Below are 21,176 nucleotides of genomic sequence, written 5' to 3'. Positions count from 1 at the left end.
GGAAGTTATATTTTGTCAGAGGATGTGGTATATATGGGAAACTCCCTCACAATTTTGCAATCGCAAGTTACAGAATCCTTTAAGATTTTAGATGTTGGAAGAATTTACCCAATAATGAAGTATTTTAGGGAGGATTTTTTAAAAAACAACATTCCTAATTGGTACTGCATGTTCTAACTAAAAAAAAATTTTTTTTTCCATGTTAAAGACCATCTTTACTTACTTCCCTGTTTATTTTTAAAGTGAGAGAAGTCAAATTAAGCTTTCAAAGTTTTTGGAAATGTACTCAAAGTTCTAAAGTCAAAGGGAATGATATGGCTCTCTTCCATTAAAAGGAAAAAAAAAAAACTCAGCTTATCTCTATAAGACTTTGTGCTTTAGTTTGTGAACTTCACAATGCAAATATATCATTAGGTATCAGTTTTATTTGTGTTGGCCTCTTATCTTCAGAGGAGCAAAGAGCGTTATATAATTTGGTCTTTTGGTGGAATAACTATCATAGAATAAGTTTTTGTTCTGTGAAATCATAAAATCTTCGAATTAGAAGTCAATAGTGAGGGGTAGCAGTAGTTTTTGTATGGCTTTCCATGTGACTGTGAGAAGCCAGGGTTCCAATAAATTGTCTTTTCACTGCCCTCAGAGGCAAGCCCGTAGATACACATACTGAAATGGAGACCTTTAGCTAGTGATCTCTCTAAAGATGAGGTTTCTTTCTTTAAAATGTTCTTGTTGTGATTAGTAGGAGTAAAAGTAGCAGTTGTATCATCACTGATTGAGTCTAAGAGCCTGAGAAAGAAAAGAGTACAATGGCATCCTCTCTATTAGATCAGATTCTCTCTAGTGTTAATTCCATAAGCATACTTGACACTAGGTTAAGGAATAACTTTTGCTGCTAGTTTTCTGTCTTTATTTTCCTGACTGAGAGTTATCTCAGCTTCCCAGATTCTGCTCTTTTAAGTATTAAGCAGGCACTTTTTTCTTATCATCTAAGAATGCCTTCATCTTAAGCCCCCCATTTTTTTTTTTTTTTTGTGGTACGCAGGCCTCTCACTGTTGTGGCCTCTCCCGTTGTGGAGCACAGGCTCAGCAGCCATGGCTCATGGGCCCAGCCGATCCACGGCATGTGGGATCTTCCCAGACCGGGGTACGAACCTGTGTCCCCTGCATCGGCAGGTGGACTCTCAACCAACGCGCCACCAGGGAAGCCCAAGCCCCCCATTTTGATTAAGAGCACCCACAATGTTCTTACCAAAACCTCAAATCTTCAACTTTGAATATTTAATGCCCTTATTTCCTTATTCTTATTCCATAACAGTGAGGTATGGGGGACTACTTTATACCTAAATTTTCTAGGTAGCAGGTTTTCTTTCTTTCTCCCTTTAATGAGACCCACATAACAGTGGCCAATCAGCTCTATGGATTTGGTAGAGGAGGAATATAACTTAACAAAATCTATTCTGAACAATGGAATATTGGGAAAATAAAAAAATTTTTTTTTCAGTTCTGAGAAGCTGGTAAGTGCCTCCCATCTTATTAGACAGATCTAGGTTTTTGAGAGTCAGGTTTAAGTGCAACCATGTCTTAGTCTCTTGTTCTTATATAAGAAGAAAGATATAAAGTTCATTCATGAAGGAAAAACAAGTTCTCACATACCAGATATGTCATCCTCTTCATTCCATCCAGGACGGTTCACTCTCTCTTCCACAATTGTCCCTGTCCTCCTCTTCAATAAATACTGCCGCCCAATTGTCATTTTCCCTGCCCTTTTGGCACCTTTCACAATTGTTTTTGAGAAGGTGCTACAAGTCACAAAACCAAAGAGAATGTCAATTTAATGTGAAGATGCCACTTATATTTTTTGATACCTATGTTGCTCAACTTGTTTCTTCTCTATTCCCACAGCCCCTAGCATTGTCCAGACCTTCATTAAGCCTCTCTTTCTTTAGATCATTTTTTATATGTCAGCAGACTAATTCCCCATAAAACACTGCTGTCATCAGGACACCGTTTTAGGCAAAAAGTGCAAGAACCTAGAGTGGGACAGAAACTACTTATCATGCCCCATCTAAACTCCTCAGTTTGGCTTTTTGGTCAAGCATGCCCCTAACCCACTCTGCTTATCCATGCCACTGCCCCCGCCAGTTCCCATAGACTATGCCTGCGGAAGTCCTCCTGCTTTCCTCCTGGAAAGCCAGCCTGCCTCCTCTGCTCATTCAAATTCTCTACTAACTCATACGTTTTTCTTTAAGATCTTGACAACTGTAACTGGCAACACCTTTACTTATTTCTTAAGGGTTTTAAATGTGTATGTGTGGTGTCCTGCCTTCTGACACTAGAAGCCTTCTGAGATATAGAAAAGGATAAAATCATCCCCCTGTTTGAGAGGAGAAAAAAATAAGAAACCAGAAATTTGAGTGTCCTTTTGAGAATCAGCTTTAATTAAGAAACTAGGATTTAAGTCATTTGGACCTAAAAGTCCTTTATTTATTTAAATGGTTTACTTTTTCTTGCTGATAGAAATTCTGGGTATAGATATGAACAATTCAAAGAATTAAACAAAGAACCTATTTCATGAATAATCATATTGAGATGAAGGTTTCAAGTAAGATTGTTTTTGATTATGTTCTTCTTTATTGCAAATAACAGAACTCTTTTTGTGTTTTCTTGTCATTCGAAGAAAGGTGGTAAGGATTCTTTTATTGTCAAATATTGTCAAATAGTTTTACCAGACCTTGTCTTTAGTGATCTGAAGTATAAACCTGAGGGTTATGAGCATGTTTTACATAGTTGTTAGAAACCACAGAATACTGATATTTCCTAAATTAAGCCTATTGTGAATCACTTCAGGTGTAACTTAAACTCAATGGGATTTTTGAATTTTTTCCAGCTAGAGCTGTATCTTTTGTTTTATATATGCAAGACAATTCTAAGATATTTTAAAATTTAAAATTGCTATATCTCTGTTGTAGCTTGACAGAATCAGCTTGATTTTATAGATATATATAACCAACCCCACCCCGACAGTTTCTAAACATAAAACACCATACAAAGCTCTGTTTCTTCCATAGAGGGCTGAGATAATGACTATCATAGGCTCCCCTGTGACCCCACAGTGCTAAGATAAGATGCTTGGCTCACCATTGTAATTGGCTAGAAAGCCAATACTTCTTCAGCATCTCATATCTGGCTATACGTGGTCTCCTCTGCTTACCAGGTAACAACGGTACAAGCAGCGAGCTATGCAGTTTAGAAATGACATACTGTCTGTGACTTCAAATCACCTATAATGCCCAACCTACCCCACTTTCAGGCAAAAGGAAGGCCTTTTCTCCAAAATCTGCAGAGTACTCCCTCATATGTAATTTGTACTAGCAGATGCCCAAATTCCAGGTGTTTGATGATGAATGGACTGAAATGTTAAGCCTTATATTTTATCACTAACTGAAGAGAATTTTAAAGCAATTGTTATTTTGTAATAACTGAAATTTAAAAGTTTCAATATGAGTTCCTCAACATTTTCATCAGAAAATAAGGATTCCTACTAAAGAAATATGACAAGTAAATGCAATGCCTGATCCTGGATTGGATCCTGTACCAGACAGGAAAAAAAAGTAGCTGTAAAGGCTCATAAGCAAAATTTGAATATGGAATCTGGGTTAGGTAGAAGTTTTATGACAATTAAATTTCCTGGTTGTGATTCCTGTACTGTGGTTATATAAGATAATGTCTTTGTTCTTAGGAAATGTATACTGATGTATTTAAGGATAAAGGGGCATTATATACGTAACTCAAATGGTTTAGAAAAAATATGTATATGAGAGAAAATGATAAAGAAAATGGAATAAAACAAACAACTGGTGAATCTGGGTAAAGGGTATATAGGAATCCTTTGTACTATGTTGTAACTTTTCTATAATTTGAAATTATATCTAAATAAAAAGTTACAAAAAAAAGAAAAAGAAAAAAATAAACATTCTCATCTCTAGACCAGAGCAAAACTGCCTACTAGGCCTGGATATTAATGAAAACTGAAGTTAGAAAGCGATCAGTACAGGAAAAAGGGAAAACAGAATTTCACATTCTAAAAATGCATCATGAGCAATGGACATGATTGTTACATATATTGATGCTGCTGTTCCATAACTCCTGAGCTTGGTTCAATGGGTGTGACAAAACAGCAAACAAAAAGAACAGTCACATACGGACCCAAAAGATAGGTCACTTCACCTGACAGTCAACTATGGGAGGGCTGAAATGAAGAAACTTGTCTTCTTACCGAAAGGAAGTGTTCTTTTCCTTCTGCTTGGGTAAAATTATTTGTGGGGTAGTTTGTCCCGCAGCAAAAGCAAAGGTGGTAAAAATGGACTGAGGATAACGAAACTTCATCAGCTGTTTTTTAAAGATCTCTACTACTTCTGGACTCACTTCTTCATCAAATGCTACTTTAATCAACTAGGGACAAAAGAAATTAAACATATTAGAAACATTAAGGATTTCCAGATAGCTTCCCCCAAATTACTGAAATAACAAAAAAATAATAATAATAAATGGCAAGAGTTTCAAAGTTGAAGGGACCTTGGATATCATGCAATAAAATTTAAAAATTTCAAAAATAAAAAAGGCTCAGAAGGTTTACTTGTTATAGATGGTTAGTTGGCAAGGAAAATTGTGTATCTTGAAGTTGAGTTTCTTTAAGACTATCTTTTCAGGGGCTTCCCTGGTGGCACAGTGGTTGGGAGTCCACCTGCCATGCAGGGGACACAGGTTTGTGCCCCGGTCCGGGAAGATCCCACATGCCGCGGAGCGGCTGGGCCCGTGAGCCATGGCTGCTGAGCCTGCGCATCCGGAGCCTGTGCTCCGCAACAGGAGAGGCCACAACAGTGAGAGGCCTGCGTACTGCAAAAAAAAAAAAAAAAAAAAAAAAAAAGACTATCTTTTTCAATTTCTTTTTTTTTTTTTTTTTGGTTGAATTGCACGACTTGTGGGATCTTAGTTTCCTGACCAGAGAGTGAACCCAGGCCCTCGGCAGTGAAAGCACAGAGTCCTAACCATCGGACCGCCAGGGAATTCAAAACTATTTTTTCTATGATGGGATAGGGAAAGTAACTTATAGTGGCTGGAGTAGGAAACATGTCCTTCTCATTTATTAACTGTTGGTTCTAGATAGGGAATTTGGCCTAAGAAGGTCTCTTCCTACCCAGAGATACTGTAAATCTAGGAAGAAAAAATTCAGTTTGACTAGAATCCTAGCCAGTAGACCCATGCAGCATTCTAGTTTAGAGTCCTTTGGCAATTGGAATAGTGAAGAAATCTCTAGGAGGTCAGTGCTCTCAGGTGACCAGAGAAGGTCTGGGCCTAGAGATCAGCAGACTTACATTTCGCACAATTAGCATATGGAGGTACTAGGGAGGGCTTCTTGCCTGGAAGGAACGAGGCAAGAACTGGAACCCCTGAAAATCTGAGAAGTCAGAGACTAGGCAGGAAGAGTGAGAAGAGCACAATGTCGCAGACCGAGAATTATAAAAAAAGGAAAACTAAGAAAAGATCACTCTTCCAAGTGTCTGGTTTGCATCAATAATTTCACAAGTTCTGATACGTTCAGAGCTCCCTGAAAAAACCTTTGCTTCATCAGGGGTTACTTAGTTAGAACCTTAGACCTAGCTATAATTCTCAGAGCTCTACCTCTTCCACAGAACAGCCACAGAGCATTTCCTTCTGAAATAGATCCCAAGAGACGCTTTCTGTCTAAAGGCTTTATCAAACACAAACTGAGGTATGACTTGGCACAGAATAAGAGTCAATTGTGTGTGTCTGAATTTCTAAGATCACTGAATATCGACAGATAATCTGTTATTACTCTGAGTTGACCGCAGGGCTCAGGAAATGGAGGATTAAATCCAATACCATTCAAAAGTTGACTCAATCAAAGATTACCCTCTCAGACCCTCTCATTCTCCTCATCCTCTAACTCCTGACCATATGATCAAAAGAAAGTGGCCATGACATCATTTGTAGAAAACTTTTAAACAGCAGATGAATGGCTCCCTTTCTTAATACCTGAAAAGATGCTGATGTGATCTGCAGTCCTTCTTGCATGTTCTGTTGTAGCTGGTTCTGCACTGCAATCTTCTTCTCCTTGGTGATGGAGGCAATGGGAAAACTTCGCACAACTGTCTGCTCACCAACTATAGGAAGACAGGGTACAGACTAAGCAACAGTACTTTACAGCTCATTTCTTTTTAAAAAATAAATTTATTTATTTATTTTTGGCTGCATTGGGTCTTCATTGCTGCATGTGGGCTTCTCATTGTGGTGGCTTCTCTTGTTGCGGAGCACAGGCTCTAGGCATGCAGGCTTCAGTAGTTGTGGTGCGTGGGCTCAGTAGTTGTGGCTCGCGGGCTCTAGAGCTCAGGCTCAGTAATTGTGGCTCACGGGCTTAGTTGCCCCACGGCATGTGGGATCTTTCCGGACCAGGGCTCGAACCTGTGCCCCCTGCACTGGCAGGCGGATTCTTAACCACTGCGCCACCAGGGAAGCCCGAACAGCTCTTTTCTAGAGTCTCTGCACTCATTTCACCAGCTTCTGCCAGAGAAATGTGTCTGGAGAGGACAGTGTTCAGGAATGCAGTGAAAGAAAGTGCCATGACTCTAGAATCGCATTCATTAATTTTGTTGCATGGCAATTCATTCCTGAGAAACAATCCTTTCCTGGAGTGAAGGAACTGTCCCCGCCTGCCGGTCTTCATTCTAGTTCCCCAGCCTATTATGTGCCACACAAGATCATCTGGTTTAAGGTATCTTATAGGAAGGGTAGGTTTTATACAGAAGAAAAGAAGTATCTTCAAATATTGAAAAGACATTTATCATATTTAATGTAATAATAAAGCAAAAGAGAAAAGATTGTTAAAGTTTGTTTCTGTATAAAGGTGCTATACTATGTATATGTGCCTTCAGAAGATATATGATTGGGCTTAGGCCCAAGATTTTCAGGAGTTTAAATATTAAAGCAAGAAAGGGAAAAATACAAATAATTATTTATCAACCACCTGAGGGTATGAAGATGAGCATCTAGAAAAGAAGTAGCACACATGAAGCTTCCCTTGGAGAGCTCACAGTTCCCCACGGGGGAGGAAAGTCACATGCAGAATACAGAATACAACAACATGCAATTAGCCCCTAGGTTTGAGGGAACACGGCTTTGAATATTTCAGAAGGGGAGTAGACTTCTGCACGCTAGATGGCTAGAGACTGATTCCTGGAAGAAGTGAGAGAGAAGGTGAGCGTTGAAGAGAAGGTAGGTTTGGATCTGCAGAGGGGAAGAGGGTGGGCATTTCAGGCAGCGGTACAAGTAACAGAAAGGAGGAGCAATGGGCAAGTCCCCTCAGCTAGTAAGCCAAAGGGGGTGAGATTTGAACTAGGTTTATCTGACTTAAGAGCCCATATATTAAGTAATCTACTGAGAATTCCTCAGTCCCTGAACTTCTGAATTCCTAACCTGGAAAATTCTCTTATATTAGACTCATACCCAGAGACTAAACAAAATCGAGACATACACAGGATTTAAGTTCTAAGATGTATTAAATGACTTATGCTTATATAACACATGTCAAATGATCAGATTTCTATGTGGCATTAAAGGAGAAATTTTAAAAATTAAATTAACTTAAAAAGAGAAATAAAATAAAAGAGGCAAATACAAAACTTTTCTGTGAAGAAAAAAATTTTCCTAAAATGTGAAATTAACCCAAAAATTGTCAGGAAAAAACAAGAGACCAATACAAGCTTTCACACTAAATATGGCTTTGATTTCTTTAAAAGACATAAATTAGAGCAATTTAAATGACCAAGTATCTCATATATTTATATGCCCAAAATATATGTTTATGGCCACTGAGCTCACAAAGGTTTTAGCCAAAAAATGCTTTAAGTACTAGATAGTTTTAAAAATACACTTGCTTACAAATACAAATGTAATTTATTTACAGTAACATGACAGGAGAGGATTGAGAAATTTTGCTCTCTTTTTCACTCTTTTTCAAAAGAGCACAACACTATTCCTGCTGATTCATTTTCTTTGTTGAATTTTACGAGCTTTTTGCTTTTCATGTAGTAAGCAATCTTTATGACCAATAAACCATCTTGATTCTATCTAAGCAAGGGATTATACAACTGTGAGATTTTGAAGATAATACAGTTTATAGATCTGAATTCCACTGTCTAACAAAGTGAATAACACTTAGTACACACTCATGAAATGCTACTGAATAAATAATTTCAGATGAGGAAAGAATTCTAGTGACCATTTATCCCAATGTTTCTCAATCTTCAGTATGTAACAAAAATACACAGATGCCTGGGTCTTCCCCCTCCTAATTCCTGAATTAGAATCCTATTACAGATTCTAATTCAATTGTTTGAGAGTTAGGCCCAGAAAAAAAAACCTTTCTTTTTAAAGCTTCCCAGATAATTCATATACACAGTCAAGGCTGAGAGCGACTGCATTATCACCAAGCAAGCCCAATTCCCTAATTTTATAAAAGGGGAAATTGAAACTCAGAGAGGTTAGGGGACTCACTTAAGATACCAAGATTGGTCAACAGTGATCTAAACCTGAGCTTCCTGATTTGGAGTCCAATAATTTTACCCAAAACCTTATATGTTTTTCCTATCAACCAGAATAGTTTATATAGAGACTAGTTTATGTAGAGATTTTAAAAAGATAATTCAGACTTGATAAGGTGTGCTATTCCTTTCTAATACAGAAGATTGTAGAGCGTAGTAGAAAATAGAAGTTGAGGGAGTTTAGTGACTAGAAGAGAGGTATCTTCTTAGAAGAGAGGTCTGCTGAATAGAAGAGAGGTCTGCTAAGAGAGGAATGGGGTTAGATGAAATGGAATGAGAGATGTGGGGTTAGTTAGTTAGTGATGTACAGCCCTGCAATGCTTAGCACACCCTTCCACAAAAGGGGTCATGAGTCTGGAAAACCTCAGCCTTACAGTTTACTGCAGGACTCAGAAGGTGGGGCAAATCAGCAGAGGATGTTAGTAGCTGGATACTATGAATATCCCTAAGTCACAAAATGCTGCCTCAGGAAATTATTATAGTTTCAGTGGATGAACCTGGTTTGCTCTCTAGAAGATACCTTTGGTTCATCAAATAAGAATCTATGATCCAAATTATCATTAGCTTTGACAGACAAAAGTTCTAAAAAAAAGCTGTGTGGCAAAAAGGCTTACTCTGAATCTGAACTGACTCGCAAATCACCGCACACAGATGGAATCAAAGCCTCATGTAGGGCTTCCCTGGTGGCGCAGTGGTTGAGAGTCTGCCTGCCGATGCAGGGAACACACGGGTTCGTACCCTGGTCCGGGAGGATCCCACGTGCCGCAGAGTGGCTGGGCCCATGAGCCATGGCCGCTGAGCCTGTGCTCGGCAATGAGAGAGGCCACGGCAGTGAGAGGCCCTCTACCACCAAAAAAAAAAAAAAAAAAGCCTCATGTAGCACATAGATAACCCTGTTCTGATGGCATTATATGAGCCATACCTAGCTGATCATGGGGAGTCCCTCTGAACAGAATTCTGTATGTGGTGAGGAACAAGGCTCCTTCCGCCGGCAGGAGCTGAGGGCCTCCAAGAAGGCCTCCAGTGGCTTCTTCTCTTCCATCAGGATCCAGCAGGACTCGAAGACCTTCACAAACAATTTCTTCTCCTGGCAGTAGAGCAGGTCTAAGAATCTTGGGCTAGCAACAGAGAAAGTTAATTTAAACACAACTCTTGTGGGATTTCCAACCCTTAGACCAAGGTTATCTTTGCAGTTACAGATCTAAAAAATTTGAGCCAGACTTCCTAAGTAGCCAAAATGAGTAAACAGATTTGGGAAGAGGCAGAAATGATGTTTCTATATCCAAATGTAAAAAGATTCTTCTCAGCATTGCTTATTCACAGTAAAATCACTGGAAATTACTAAACTTTTTGAGATACCTATTTAATGGAACATTTTGCAACCCTTAAAAAGAATGACATGGATCTATATATGTAAACATAGAATGATGCCAGAATATACTGCTAAGTAAAAAGAGCTACCAACCAGTGTGTATATTATGATCCCCTTTTAGAATATGAACCAAACTGTGAAAGGTGGTGCTATCACGGTTAAGGGTAGAGGTCGGGGTGAGGAGGACCATGGGGGACTTTCATTTTGTACAATGTGTGCTTCTTTAATGTTTCAATTTTATACAAAAGCAGTGCTACTTTGAAAAAAAATATTTTTTAAAAATGGACGCGTCTTTAAAGAGCCTTTCTTAGCCTTTTATAAAGATTAACACAAAAAATGGCCAAGCTATGACCATTTATACATCTTGGGAAGTAAGGAACCACATGATACACTCCCCTGAAGGGTTCAAAAAAGTCCATCTCTCGTGAAGATCTAATACGCTTATTATTTTTTTTTACTGAGCAATAAAAACTATATAAATCAGCACTATTTGTTTTGTTGGCTCTAGGAAGCTCAGAGCTAAATGTAAAGCCAAAGTATAATGATCACTGTGTGTCAGATTTCTGATAGAATTATCTCTCCTTTCCATCTGGCTTCTGATTTCTCCTTTGAATTTATTTTTAGTAGTTCTATTATATAGGTAAGAGGGTCTTGAACCCTACTCCCACAGACTGGTGCCAGACTAACTGCAAAATAATCATCTGGGAGGCTTGTTAAAGTACAGATTCCCAGGCCAAGTCCCAGGGTCCTCCTATTCAGGAGGCTGGGCTGGGATTCAGGCCTCTCAATTTTTAATAGACTTCCCAGATGTTTGCGATGTATGCTTATAATGCATACAGATTCAGGAAACTGGTGATTTTATGGTAATTGCCTTAAGTCATTTTGGGGGGGAAATAGGCAGGGCATAAAATTGTGGCTTGGGCTTGGAAGTTAGAATGTTCATAATTTATGCCTTGCCTATAAAAGTAGACTCAACAAGAGGTTATTATTGCTCCTTTGTTGATCCACTATTCTGTTTCACTATCCTTTTTTATGAGGATCTACATGTAAACTCCTCTCAAAGTTTAATGTATCATTAAAACTAGAGCTGGTCTCTGTAGAAGGTTAGGAGAAGGTACTTTCTGGGGCACAACTGTCTACTGTTGCTATTTTTAAGGGATTTTATACTTTGAAAGCATGTAGTCTGCAATAATTACCTTCTGTATAGGTGGAAGTCTTCTACTTTCTCGATGCACTGCTTCTAGGGTTTCAACGTGCATAGCTACAATTCCTGGGATGAATCAGAGTATTCAAAATGAAAGAGTACCAAACAAGCAGAATTAAAACAAATTCTGGATATTTTAGAATTAAAAACTAATCATAGTTTGGTGGTTCCTCAAAAAGTTAAACACAGAATTACCATATGACTCAGTAATTCCACTCCGAGGTATATACCCAAAAGAACTGAAAATAAGACTCAGATACTTGTACATGAATATTCATAGTAGCACTGTTCACAATAGCCAGACGGTCAAAACAATCCAAGTGTCCATCAACAGATGAATGGATAAATAAAATGTGGTATATCCATACAATTAGAGTATTATTCAGTCATAAAAGGAAATGAAGTTACAATACCTGCTACAACTGGATAAACCTTGAAAACATTATGCTCAATGAAATAAAGCAGACACAAAAGGACAAGTATTATGATTTCACTTATATGCAGTATCTAGAATGGGCAAATTCATAGAGATAGAAAGTAGATTAGAGGTAACCAGGGGCTAGAGGGTGAAGAATGGGGAGTTGTTGCTTAATGGGTACAGAGTGTCTGTTTGGGGTGATGAAAAAGTTTTGGTAATAGACAGTTGGTGACAGTTGTACAACATTGTGAATATAATTAATGCCACTGAATTTTACACTTAAAAAAGTTTAAAACGGCAAATTTTATGATATATTTTACTATAATTTAAAACTACTGAAAAAAACTAATTAAAACAAAAATAAATAGCAGGCTAAACTACATGGAAGCCAAGTATTATGCTGGAGAAAACAGACCCATAAGAATAATTCTTATTCAGTTATCTCTAATATTCTGATTCTCTAATATCTGCAAAGTGATTACCTGGTATCATGCAATGCAGGCTCTTGATGTGATCCTGAGTAACTCCACTCTCTGTACAAACTTTGTCAATAAATCGGGTAATGAAACGCACAACAGAATTGGCAATGTCATTATTCTCTGAATCTTCAAACCCACTTTCTGTATCATAGCTCTCAGCTACACTTCCTGCAATACTAAGAAAGTCAAGGAAAGAAATCATGGACAGTAAAACAAATGACTACTATATCACAGTGATCTTCCATAGCAATTTAAACTTGCTCAAAGGGATGTATACTCAAGTAGAAACCTCACTTAACTCCATGGCTTCTCTATAAGTGATAGTGGTGAAACATGATGTTCTGTTTTCCTACGTTTGGAAGCTATTGTCAGGCATTGTTCTTTGGATCCAGATTTGTTTTTGTAAGGAATACCTTCTGTCATTTTTCTAAGAGAAACTCATGAACCACAGAAAATAAAACAAAAAGAGACTTTAAATTTTATCTGATACTTGAACCTTCTAAAAAAAACTTGTCCTTCCAAATTAATTGCCACATGGAGCCAGACAAAGTAATATGGCTATATTTGGCCTTTGGCAACCGGGGGACATGTCCCTGGTAGGCAAAGTAAAAGAACTTTTTTAATCAAGTAGCATATTTTTCCAAATGGAAGAACAAAATTGTCCTATGAACCCTTCTCTTGCCAATATTTTTCTTTCTGTCAGTGAATCACAACCATTTTGGTCACTTTGAAATCATCATTTGTCTGTAGGTGATACAAATTATGCAAAAGAAGGGAAAAAATTTGAAATGGAGCAGATGTGAAAGTGTAACACCTGCCCGTGTTGCTTTTTTTTTTTTTTTAATTCAATAAATACTCCTGCCTCCTATGTCTTCTTTTAGACTGCTAGTCATGGAAAAGACTCACTGCCAATTCTAAACTACCCACTTCTCTTTCTTCCAAATCCAACCACATTAGCTGAATCAGTGTTAGAAGTAAAGCAAAGCAGTGAATTTGGCCATCACACCATCCCAAAGCATTAACAAACTTAAGTGCCTTAGCCACTCACTATGTAAATCAGATTGCAGAAAATGTCATGAAAGAAAAAAAAGGTATGAGCAAGTGATGGATGTGTTACTTAAGACAGGGAAGTCAGGAAGGCCTCTCTGGGTGGGTGACATTAGAGCAGAGAACTAAATGAAGTGAGGGAGTGATTCTTATGACTATTTCAGGAAGAGTATTCCAGATTGCAGGAACAAGAAGTACAAAGGCCCTGAGGAAGTATCATGCCTCAAATGTTGAACAGGGATACCAGTTTCGCTGATAGAAGAGTGATAGGAAATAAGGTCTGAGCAATACACAGGGGCCAGATCCTGTTAGGCCTTATGGTTTTATTCTCAGTGGTATGGGAAGTAGTAGGGTTAAGAGCAAGGAATGGTTGAGGACATGATTATAGGCAAATGCAGTGGATAAACTGAGGAAAAGGAGGGCCAAGAAACAAATAATCACTTTGACAAGGAGTTCATTAGTAATTTTCCAGAGTGCTTTCTGTAAATTGCTGTGGTGGAAAGTAACTGAAGGGCTGGATCAGTAGTGGTTGAGACATTTGAAAAATCAGAGGGCATAAAAGAGAAGAGAGTATGGGAGGTGATTAACAATAGTTGGATGTAGTGAAAGTCTTTTAATAGAGAGAAGCTGAGCAAGTCTGAAGATGAGGAAAATGGTTAATTTTTGAAATATGTATAGCAATATTTACCCGAAATACTTTATATTCTGTGCTAAGCCAAGAAGAATAGGAGGGTCTCTGTGTGTCCACATTTGGTACCTGTTTGTGACAATGCTGTTGCTCCCACTTTCCCAGTCTCCTGGTGCTGACGTTCTTAGGAGTTTGTTTTTACTTGTATCTAGTGGAACTAGCAGATTGACCATGAGGTTTGCAAAGTGAATGGCCTGACTGAAGACAGTGCTTTCCTCACGTTGCACCAGCTCCTGCTGAGCTGATTTGCTCAAAGTAGGCCAAAGGCGTAGCTGCTCGGCTGCCAGGTCCATTGCTGTCTTCTCCTGATATTGGTCATCAGGCAGTTTACCCTAAAAACCAAAGCAAAAATATCCAAATCTGGGACTTCCCTGGTGGTGCAGTGGTTGAGAGTCCGCCTGCCAATGCAGGGTACATGGGTTCGATCCCTGGTCTGGGAGGATCCCACATGTTGCAGAGCAACTGAGCCTGTGAGCCACAACTACTGAGCCCTCATGCTGCAACTACTGAAGCCCGTGCTCCCTAGAGCCTGTGTTCTGCAACTACTGAGGCCACGTGCTGCAACTACTGAAGTCCTCGCACCTAGAGCCCGTGCTCCGCAACAAAAGAAGCCACCGCAAATGAGAAGCCTGTGCGCTGCAACGGAGAGTGGCCCCTGCTCGCCGCAACTAGAGAAAGCCCGTCTGCAGCAACAAAGACCCAAAGTAGCCAAAATTAAAAAATAAATAAATAAAAATTAAAAAAGATCCAAATCTATCACTTCACATGAGCTTCAAAAAACATGGAAGAGGGCTTCCCTGGTGGCGCAGTCGTTGAGAATCTGCCTGCCAATGCAGGGACACGGGTTTGGGCCCTTGTCTGGGAAGATCCCACATGCCGTGGAGCAGCTAAGCCCGTGAGCCACAACCACTGAGCCTGCGAGTCTGGAGCTTGTGCTCCGCAACAAGAGAGGCCACGACAGTGAGAGGCCAGCGCACCACGATGAAGAGTGGCCCCCGCCCGCTGCAACTAGAGAAAGCCCTCACACAGAAATGAAGACCCAACACAGCCAAAAATTAAATAAATAAATAAATAAAATTTTATAATCAGTAAACATTTAAAAAAACCATGGAAGATGTTTTAATAATTCATCTATCAAATACCTATGTCAGTAAAAATGAAAATATATAAACAAAATATAACAACAACATGAAACCTAGTCTTTCTTTCTGAGCTCCAACAGGCCTTGAATGGAACCACATGACAAACACAAGGAAGCAGCAGCAAAACAAAAATGTACACACTTCTCATTGCTAACATTTCACCTCATTTATTTATCCCTATGGCTCTATCCCCTTCAAGTTGCCAGTTATAATAAATCGTTGACCTGAAGTACCTATTAATGTTCAGGTCCAATGTGCCAGTAGCATCTTCTAATACTCTGCTATGTTTCTTTTCTTCTGCTCTTTGGAGAAGAAGACAGAATGACCAAAGTCACAAAAAATAGAGCTAGGTTTCTTTGTAAATATGGGAATGAAACATTATCACCACATAGGTGTCCATGGGATTTTTAAGAGGTGTTTCCTATAGGCTGAAGAATTAAACAACAGCAGTAACCCACATCTGCACAGCACTTTACAGCTTATGGAAAGCTGGTATATCTATAGTCTCACTCATACCTAAACTGGGGCTCAGAGACAGACTTTTATAGAATAAAGGACACAGAAGCAGTGACATGTATTTGCTCTATGAACGTTTTTGAGATATACCAATGTTAGCACCACATCTTCTTTAAAAATTATCAAAAGCACCCCACCAGGCCAATTATTTCTAGAATATGACTTCGAGCTAATACTCTTTGGATCTGCTACAAGTTACCCCTTTTCCAAGTGCATCTGGTGTTTTGAAAGAAAAATCAGAGTTTTAAATTAAGAAAAAACAATTAAAGCTAACTGTACAACAATGATTTGAAATATCAGATTGATGTCATATAGTGCTATTTGTTATTAAAGTTTCTGTTCTTATCATACTCAATAACAGAGCAATAATATGTTTAAAATTACTTGAGGTCATAGAAATATGTGACTACTAGGTAGTTTCAGTTAGCTATCGAGGTTCATTTATCTCACATAATATAAGGCAAATTTAAAATGGAGGAAAGGATCAGCAGCAATGTATTAGCCCAGCATGTAGGATTAAAAATTACTCTTCGGGCTTCCCTGGTGGCGCAGTGGTTGAGAATCCGCCTGCCGATGCAGGAGACACGGGTTCGTGCCCTGGTCCGGGAAGATCCCACATGCCGCGGAGCAACTAAGCCCGTGAGCCATGGCCGCTGAGCCTGCGCGTCCGGAGCCTGTGCTCCGCAATGGGAGAGGCCACAACAGTGAGAGGCCCGCGTACCGCAAAAAAAAAAAAAAAAAAATTACTCTTCAATTATACTTCAATTAAAAAAAATTTAAAAAAACTAAAAAAAAAAAAAAATTACCCTTAAAGTGAATCAACACTGATAATCAGCCCTTACTGCTGCTTTTAGTTCAATTAAGGAGGACCGTAATTTCTAACAGTTATTATTTAGTATGTGCCAGGAACTCTTCAATGTCCTTTACTTGTATTAGACATTAAAATCTTACAATAATCTTATCTATTGATTTTACCAATGTATAAATAAGGCACAGAAAGGTAAAGTGAATTGCCCAAGACCAGACAGCTAGTGTATGACATTTCAAAATTTCAGAAAAATTTAAACTGCTCTTTCAAATTAAAACCAATTTTCTTTATTTTAAACTATTTTCTTGATAGTTTCCTTAAATTTACTTTATGGTGATAAAAATATATGGAAACATATAGAATACTCCTAAAAGAAGACCTAGATTTATTGCTGGCATACTTTTGAGCATTTATTTTAGAGTCAACTGACTTTAATTTGACATTTCTTCAAGAAGTTAATTCCATAAAGACATCTGCCTAGGTATTTTAGGTTTATTCTTTCTGTTCAACTTCCTATAATTGTTTCCAAAAATACAATAAAACAATTCTAGTGCTACAGAACTGTAGTAAGAAGTTATTATGGAAAAAAATGTCAGAAATCAACAGGAGAAAAATGCTCACCAGAGGGCTTCCTAAAGTAAACCCCAAATACACTGGTAGGAAGTGGCCAGATTTCCTTTGGCCCTGGGAATACCTGAGAAAGCTTTCCTTGAAGCCAGGACCCCAGCCCCCACACAAGTACCTTTCTTTATCTTACCTTTTGCTTCAGATGTGGGGCATGATTGTCTTCCTTGACTGAGAGATACAGGGATCGAACCTGTTCTTGCACCGCATTGTAAAAGGTTGTCTCCCAAAATTGCTGATTCGTCCAAATGGGGTGGTCCTGTACACAGGTGTAAGCAAACTGGCTGACTCCAGGGGCCAGTTTCTGTGAGAACACACAATATACATCACCATGGGGCTGACAGAGTCATGACAGTTCAGAAGGTTACAGGGGCCACACATAATCATGAATATGATAAAAGGATTTATCTAAACAATATCTTATGGCAGTACAAGCTTAGCAATCAGCAACTTACATATTTTTAACTGGCAACTTTGGGCTTGCTATCAAATCCTTTAGGGTCTCTCTGTCACTTTATCTATTAAAATGGATATTTTAGCAACAGCTAAAAATCAAAGGAATTATATGAATTAGAGAATATATGAAAAGTACCTAAACACTGTACTGTGCAAACAGCAAGCACTGTAGAGTTGGTAGCTCTTATTATAATTAGGACATATAATAAAATTCATGACAACCTAAATATAAAACTCCAGATAATTCAAAATTTCTTCTACTTGGTAGTAGAGTACATTTTGGTGGGGTTAGGGGGACATTAATTGAAATGCGAGTGAGCCTACAGCTTTGCCTTGCACACAGAATGAGGGCATATCATGAATTTGGGACTCAAGAGGAATTGCACCCTCCCTCCTGCTCACTCCAGCCATTTACCTCCCTACCGAGGCTGCTGTCTGGCTCACATAGTCTATAGATGACTGTACCCGGCTTCTGGGGCATTTTCTGGTAACCAAGTCTGGGTGTGGGAAGGTAATCTCAAACCAAACCTTCCTTTCCAGAACTTCCTGCTGGGCTTCTAAGTAAGAGTAAACCCTACTCTGTGATTAACAACAGAGGGAAAGAAAACTAACTCTGCAGTCACTTGAGGCTCTTCATAAATATTTATGCATCTCATTTATACTAAAAATCTCTAAGATGCACATTATTATTGCCAATTTAAAGAAAACAGAAATTCAAGGTTTGAGTGATTGCCCAAGGCCGTATAGCAATTACCTAAGTGGTGGAACTAGGTTTAAAGCCCAAAGTTTGTTTGTTTCCAAAGTCCCTGCTCTTTTTACTATAGGAAATTATCTTGCAAAGAAACTGAAAGCAAATCATAAATAAATTAAATACTGTTTAGCACAACTATCCGTTTTTTTCCCTTCACTTTAGGATTTTGTTTCCCAAAGTAATATTCTGCCTTGAAACCTCTGATATGATTTTAATTAATGCTGCGTTTTAAATTTTACAGACAACTTACATTTGCCAAACTTCAGTAAATTATTTGAGTCACCTTTCCATAGCTGTTGCTTTCACCTCTAAAAGTTAAAGATGTTTCAAAAATTTTTAAATCCATTATTTCTCAGCAAATACCTGATAATACTTTCAAGAGACATAATTTTTGTTCCGTTTTATTCTTTAGAATTGAGTTAATTTGTTTTCTATCAGTAGAGCTAAAGTTTTTGATAATGTAAGTTTTATTTTATTTTTTATTTTTATTTTTTATTTTGCAGTACACGGGCCTCTCACTGTTGTGGCCTCTCCCGTTGCGGAGCACAGGCTCCGGATGCACTGGCTCAGCGGCCATGGCTCATGGGCCCAGCCGCTCCGTGGCATGTGGGATCTTCACGGACCGGGGCACGAACCCACATCCCCTGCATTGGCAGGCGGACTCTCAACCACTGCGCCACCAGAAAAGCCCTGTAAGTTTTATTTTGAAGTAATTTAATAAGCAAATTCTCTTCTAAAATGTTGGACACTGAAGATCACTATTAAGGTTATATACATAACAGTTATGTAGCAAAAAGTTGGTTCATTTCTTAGGGATGCATAACAAATGTATAAGATTCCTGGTAAAAATCATATGCTCAGTACATGCTAATTTCCTTCTTGGTTCAGAACAGACTAAACCTACAACTGGGATAGGCACCATGTAAACCATGAAATGTAGTACTTATATAGTTGGAAGTGGGGTGGCTGTGATTTTGCCTGGTAGAGTCTGTGTCCTTCTGCATCCCATATGTAAGTCCCTTTCAAGATAGGCCTATGCACTGCTGTTGGGATGATTGTCCATAACTCTTTCAGGGGCTATAAGCTGAAACTGACCATGAAGCACGTATCAGGAGATCCCCAAGGGGAAGCTGTGCAAAGACTGCTCATTTAAGACACAGCTACTCTCTACCTATGGGAATCAAGGGCAAAATGTGTGTGGTTCTGTGAGCCACAGATACTGTGAGTCACATACTCCTTCTATACTCTGCTTGAGGACACTTGGGATGTGGGTTGAACTTTTTTTTTTTTCCCCCAACCACTCTAAGAAATAACAATGACCTCAGTGGCAGGGCATAGGCCTATTGTGAAAGAGATTTTAAAGGCATAAAATTTAAACAAGGTAAAAGCATAATTCTCAACTGCCTTTCCCTTGAGTATAGTCAGAGGCAGCACCATTTCTTACAAACACAATTTAACAACAGATTCTAATATTCTGGAGTTCTGAAATTATATTAATATAGATGAGCTCAGAAAAACTGAGCTCTTAACAAATCCTTATCAGTTTCTCACATGTAGTCCTTTTAGGATCATCAACAAAACAGAAAGTTATAATTAATTATAAATCTCTTATATACAACTTGACAGAGCGCTGTAGGAATCTGAGAGTCTAATGAAGCCCTGCCTTCCTCTTTCAGCAGTTTTCTCACTGATGCTGCATATTCACTTTCCTTGGCACAAACCAGTTATTATCTACCTGTTTATTCTCAAACTACAAGTGAATATGTAAAAGCTTCCCTAAGTCTTTTGAACAAAAGTGGACTGAATGTGTTCCAAGGCAGAAAAATGGTGTAACAGTGACAGTGGCCCAAAGGGTCAGAACCCACAGCTTGTTTACTAGGTGAGAACGACAGCAAGGTGAAGGGATTATAGGATAAGCACTTTTTGGTGGCAAGTCAGTCACAAATGGTGATGGCATCTGATACATGCATAAGAAATCATTAATTCCCCAATACTTTAAATATTATTATTTTTCCAAATATGAAATGTGCTTCCTTTCTTTGTGGTTTCCTGCTATGTCTTCTCAAGTGCAAGCAAGGGGCACTGAGTTCCTTGCTGTTCAGATGGGCAGAGCCACTGCACTGGTGGGTAGGTGTGTTTTTAGGGCCAGCAGAGGGCAGTAGCACCTTATTCTGCCTTGGTTCCATCCATATAAGGCTTTTTTTAAAAATAAGAATTGCAAAAATGGAGCCATGCATTCTGACTGGGCTAGAAAGTTGGGTGGAAGGTGAATACTGCATGCCCTCACTGTACATTTGAGAGACCCCATAAAGAAAATGGATTTGCCCAAGGTCACATAGCAAGATGGGTAGAAGAAAAGGGAACAGAGATAAGGTTTTCCATTATTCTATGTCATTTCTGTAAGATACAAAAACTAAGATATTTCACAAAACAAAACTATAATTATCTAGAGAAAGATGCAATGATACTGCTTAGGGGTTCAGATTCATTATGTTCTATGATAGTGTTAATAGTAGTTTTAGTAAACAAAGAAAACAAGCACCTGTAGATAAAACTATCTCATGATTCTGATCACATTTTTGGTTTGAAAAAAAAGACTTTCCCAAGATGGTTTCTCGAATTGGCCCATATGCCAGCTTTATGACCTTTTATTTTGTACACAGATGAGACTCAATCCACAATGAAGGTTTGAGGGTGGTGGTAATACTGTTGTCAAATAGCATCTTTTTTTCCTCTTCAATTTTGGCAATAATATTTACTTTACATTTCATAATAATTCTTATGATTTTATCGTAAATAAACAAGTGATATTTTGCCATGCAATTTTATGAGATGTTTAAGAATGTGTTGACTTCTTTCCTTATCTAGAAAAATAGCTCTGAAGGTACTAGATTAAGCAATGCCATTCATTTTCCACAAAGCATTCAAAGGAAACCCAGCATGGGACAAGATATGCAGAATAAACTTCACGGGGCTCATTAACCAGCAGGCCAGATTCAAATCCAAATAAATGGATACAAGTCATCTCAGAGACGATTTGGTCAAGGGAA

At 38.5% G+C, this 21,176-nt stretch overlaps 1 protein-coding gene across 5 annotated transcripts in view; it reads right to left on the bottom strand.

Moving 5' to 3' along the window:
* The window catches only part of SBF2 (SET binding factor 2), a 502,981-nt gene that overhangs the window by 57,561 nt on the left and 424,244 nt on the right, over positions 1 to 21,176 (bottom strand). For all 5 annotated transcript variants that reach the window (XM_067038634.1, XM_059069141.2, XM_067038638.1 and 2 more), the window contains exons 18-25: positions 17,053 to 17,223; positions 13,899 to 14,161; positions 12,098 to 12,270; positions 11,190 to 11,263; positions 9,544 to 9,739; positions 6,058 to 6,185; positions 4,277 to 4,452; positions 1,654 to 1,799 (exon numbers count right to left, since the gene is read on the bottom strand). In XM_067038634.1, the coding sequence (XP_066894735.1) occupies positions 1,654 to 1,799; positions 4,277 to 4,452; positions 6,058 to 6,185; positions 9,544 to 9,739; positions 11,190 to 11,263; positions 12,098 to 12,270; positions 13,899 to 14,161; positions 17,053 to 17,223 (1,327 nt within the window). The remainder of the gene's footprint in view (positions 1 to 1,653; positions 1,800 to 4,276; positions 4,453 to 6,057; positions 6,186 to 9,543; positions 9,740 to 11,189; positions 11,264 to 12,097; positions 12,271 to 13,898; positions 14,162 to 17,052; positions 17,224 to 21,176) is intronic.

The sequence above is a fragment of the Kogia breviceps genome, chromosome 7 (genome assembly GCF_026419965.1).
Source record: "Kogia breviceps isolate mKogBre1 chromosome 7, mKogBre1 haplotype 1, whole genome shotgun sequence".
NCBI lineage: Eukaryota > Metazoa > Chordata > Mammalia > Artiodactyla > Physeteridae > Kogia > Kogia breviceps.
The sequence above is the reverse complement of the archived record's forward strand: the minus strand, read 5'-3'. Positions and strand labels throughout refer to the sequence as shown.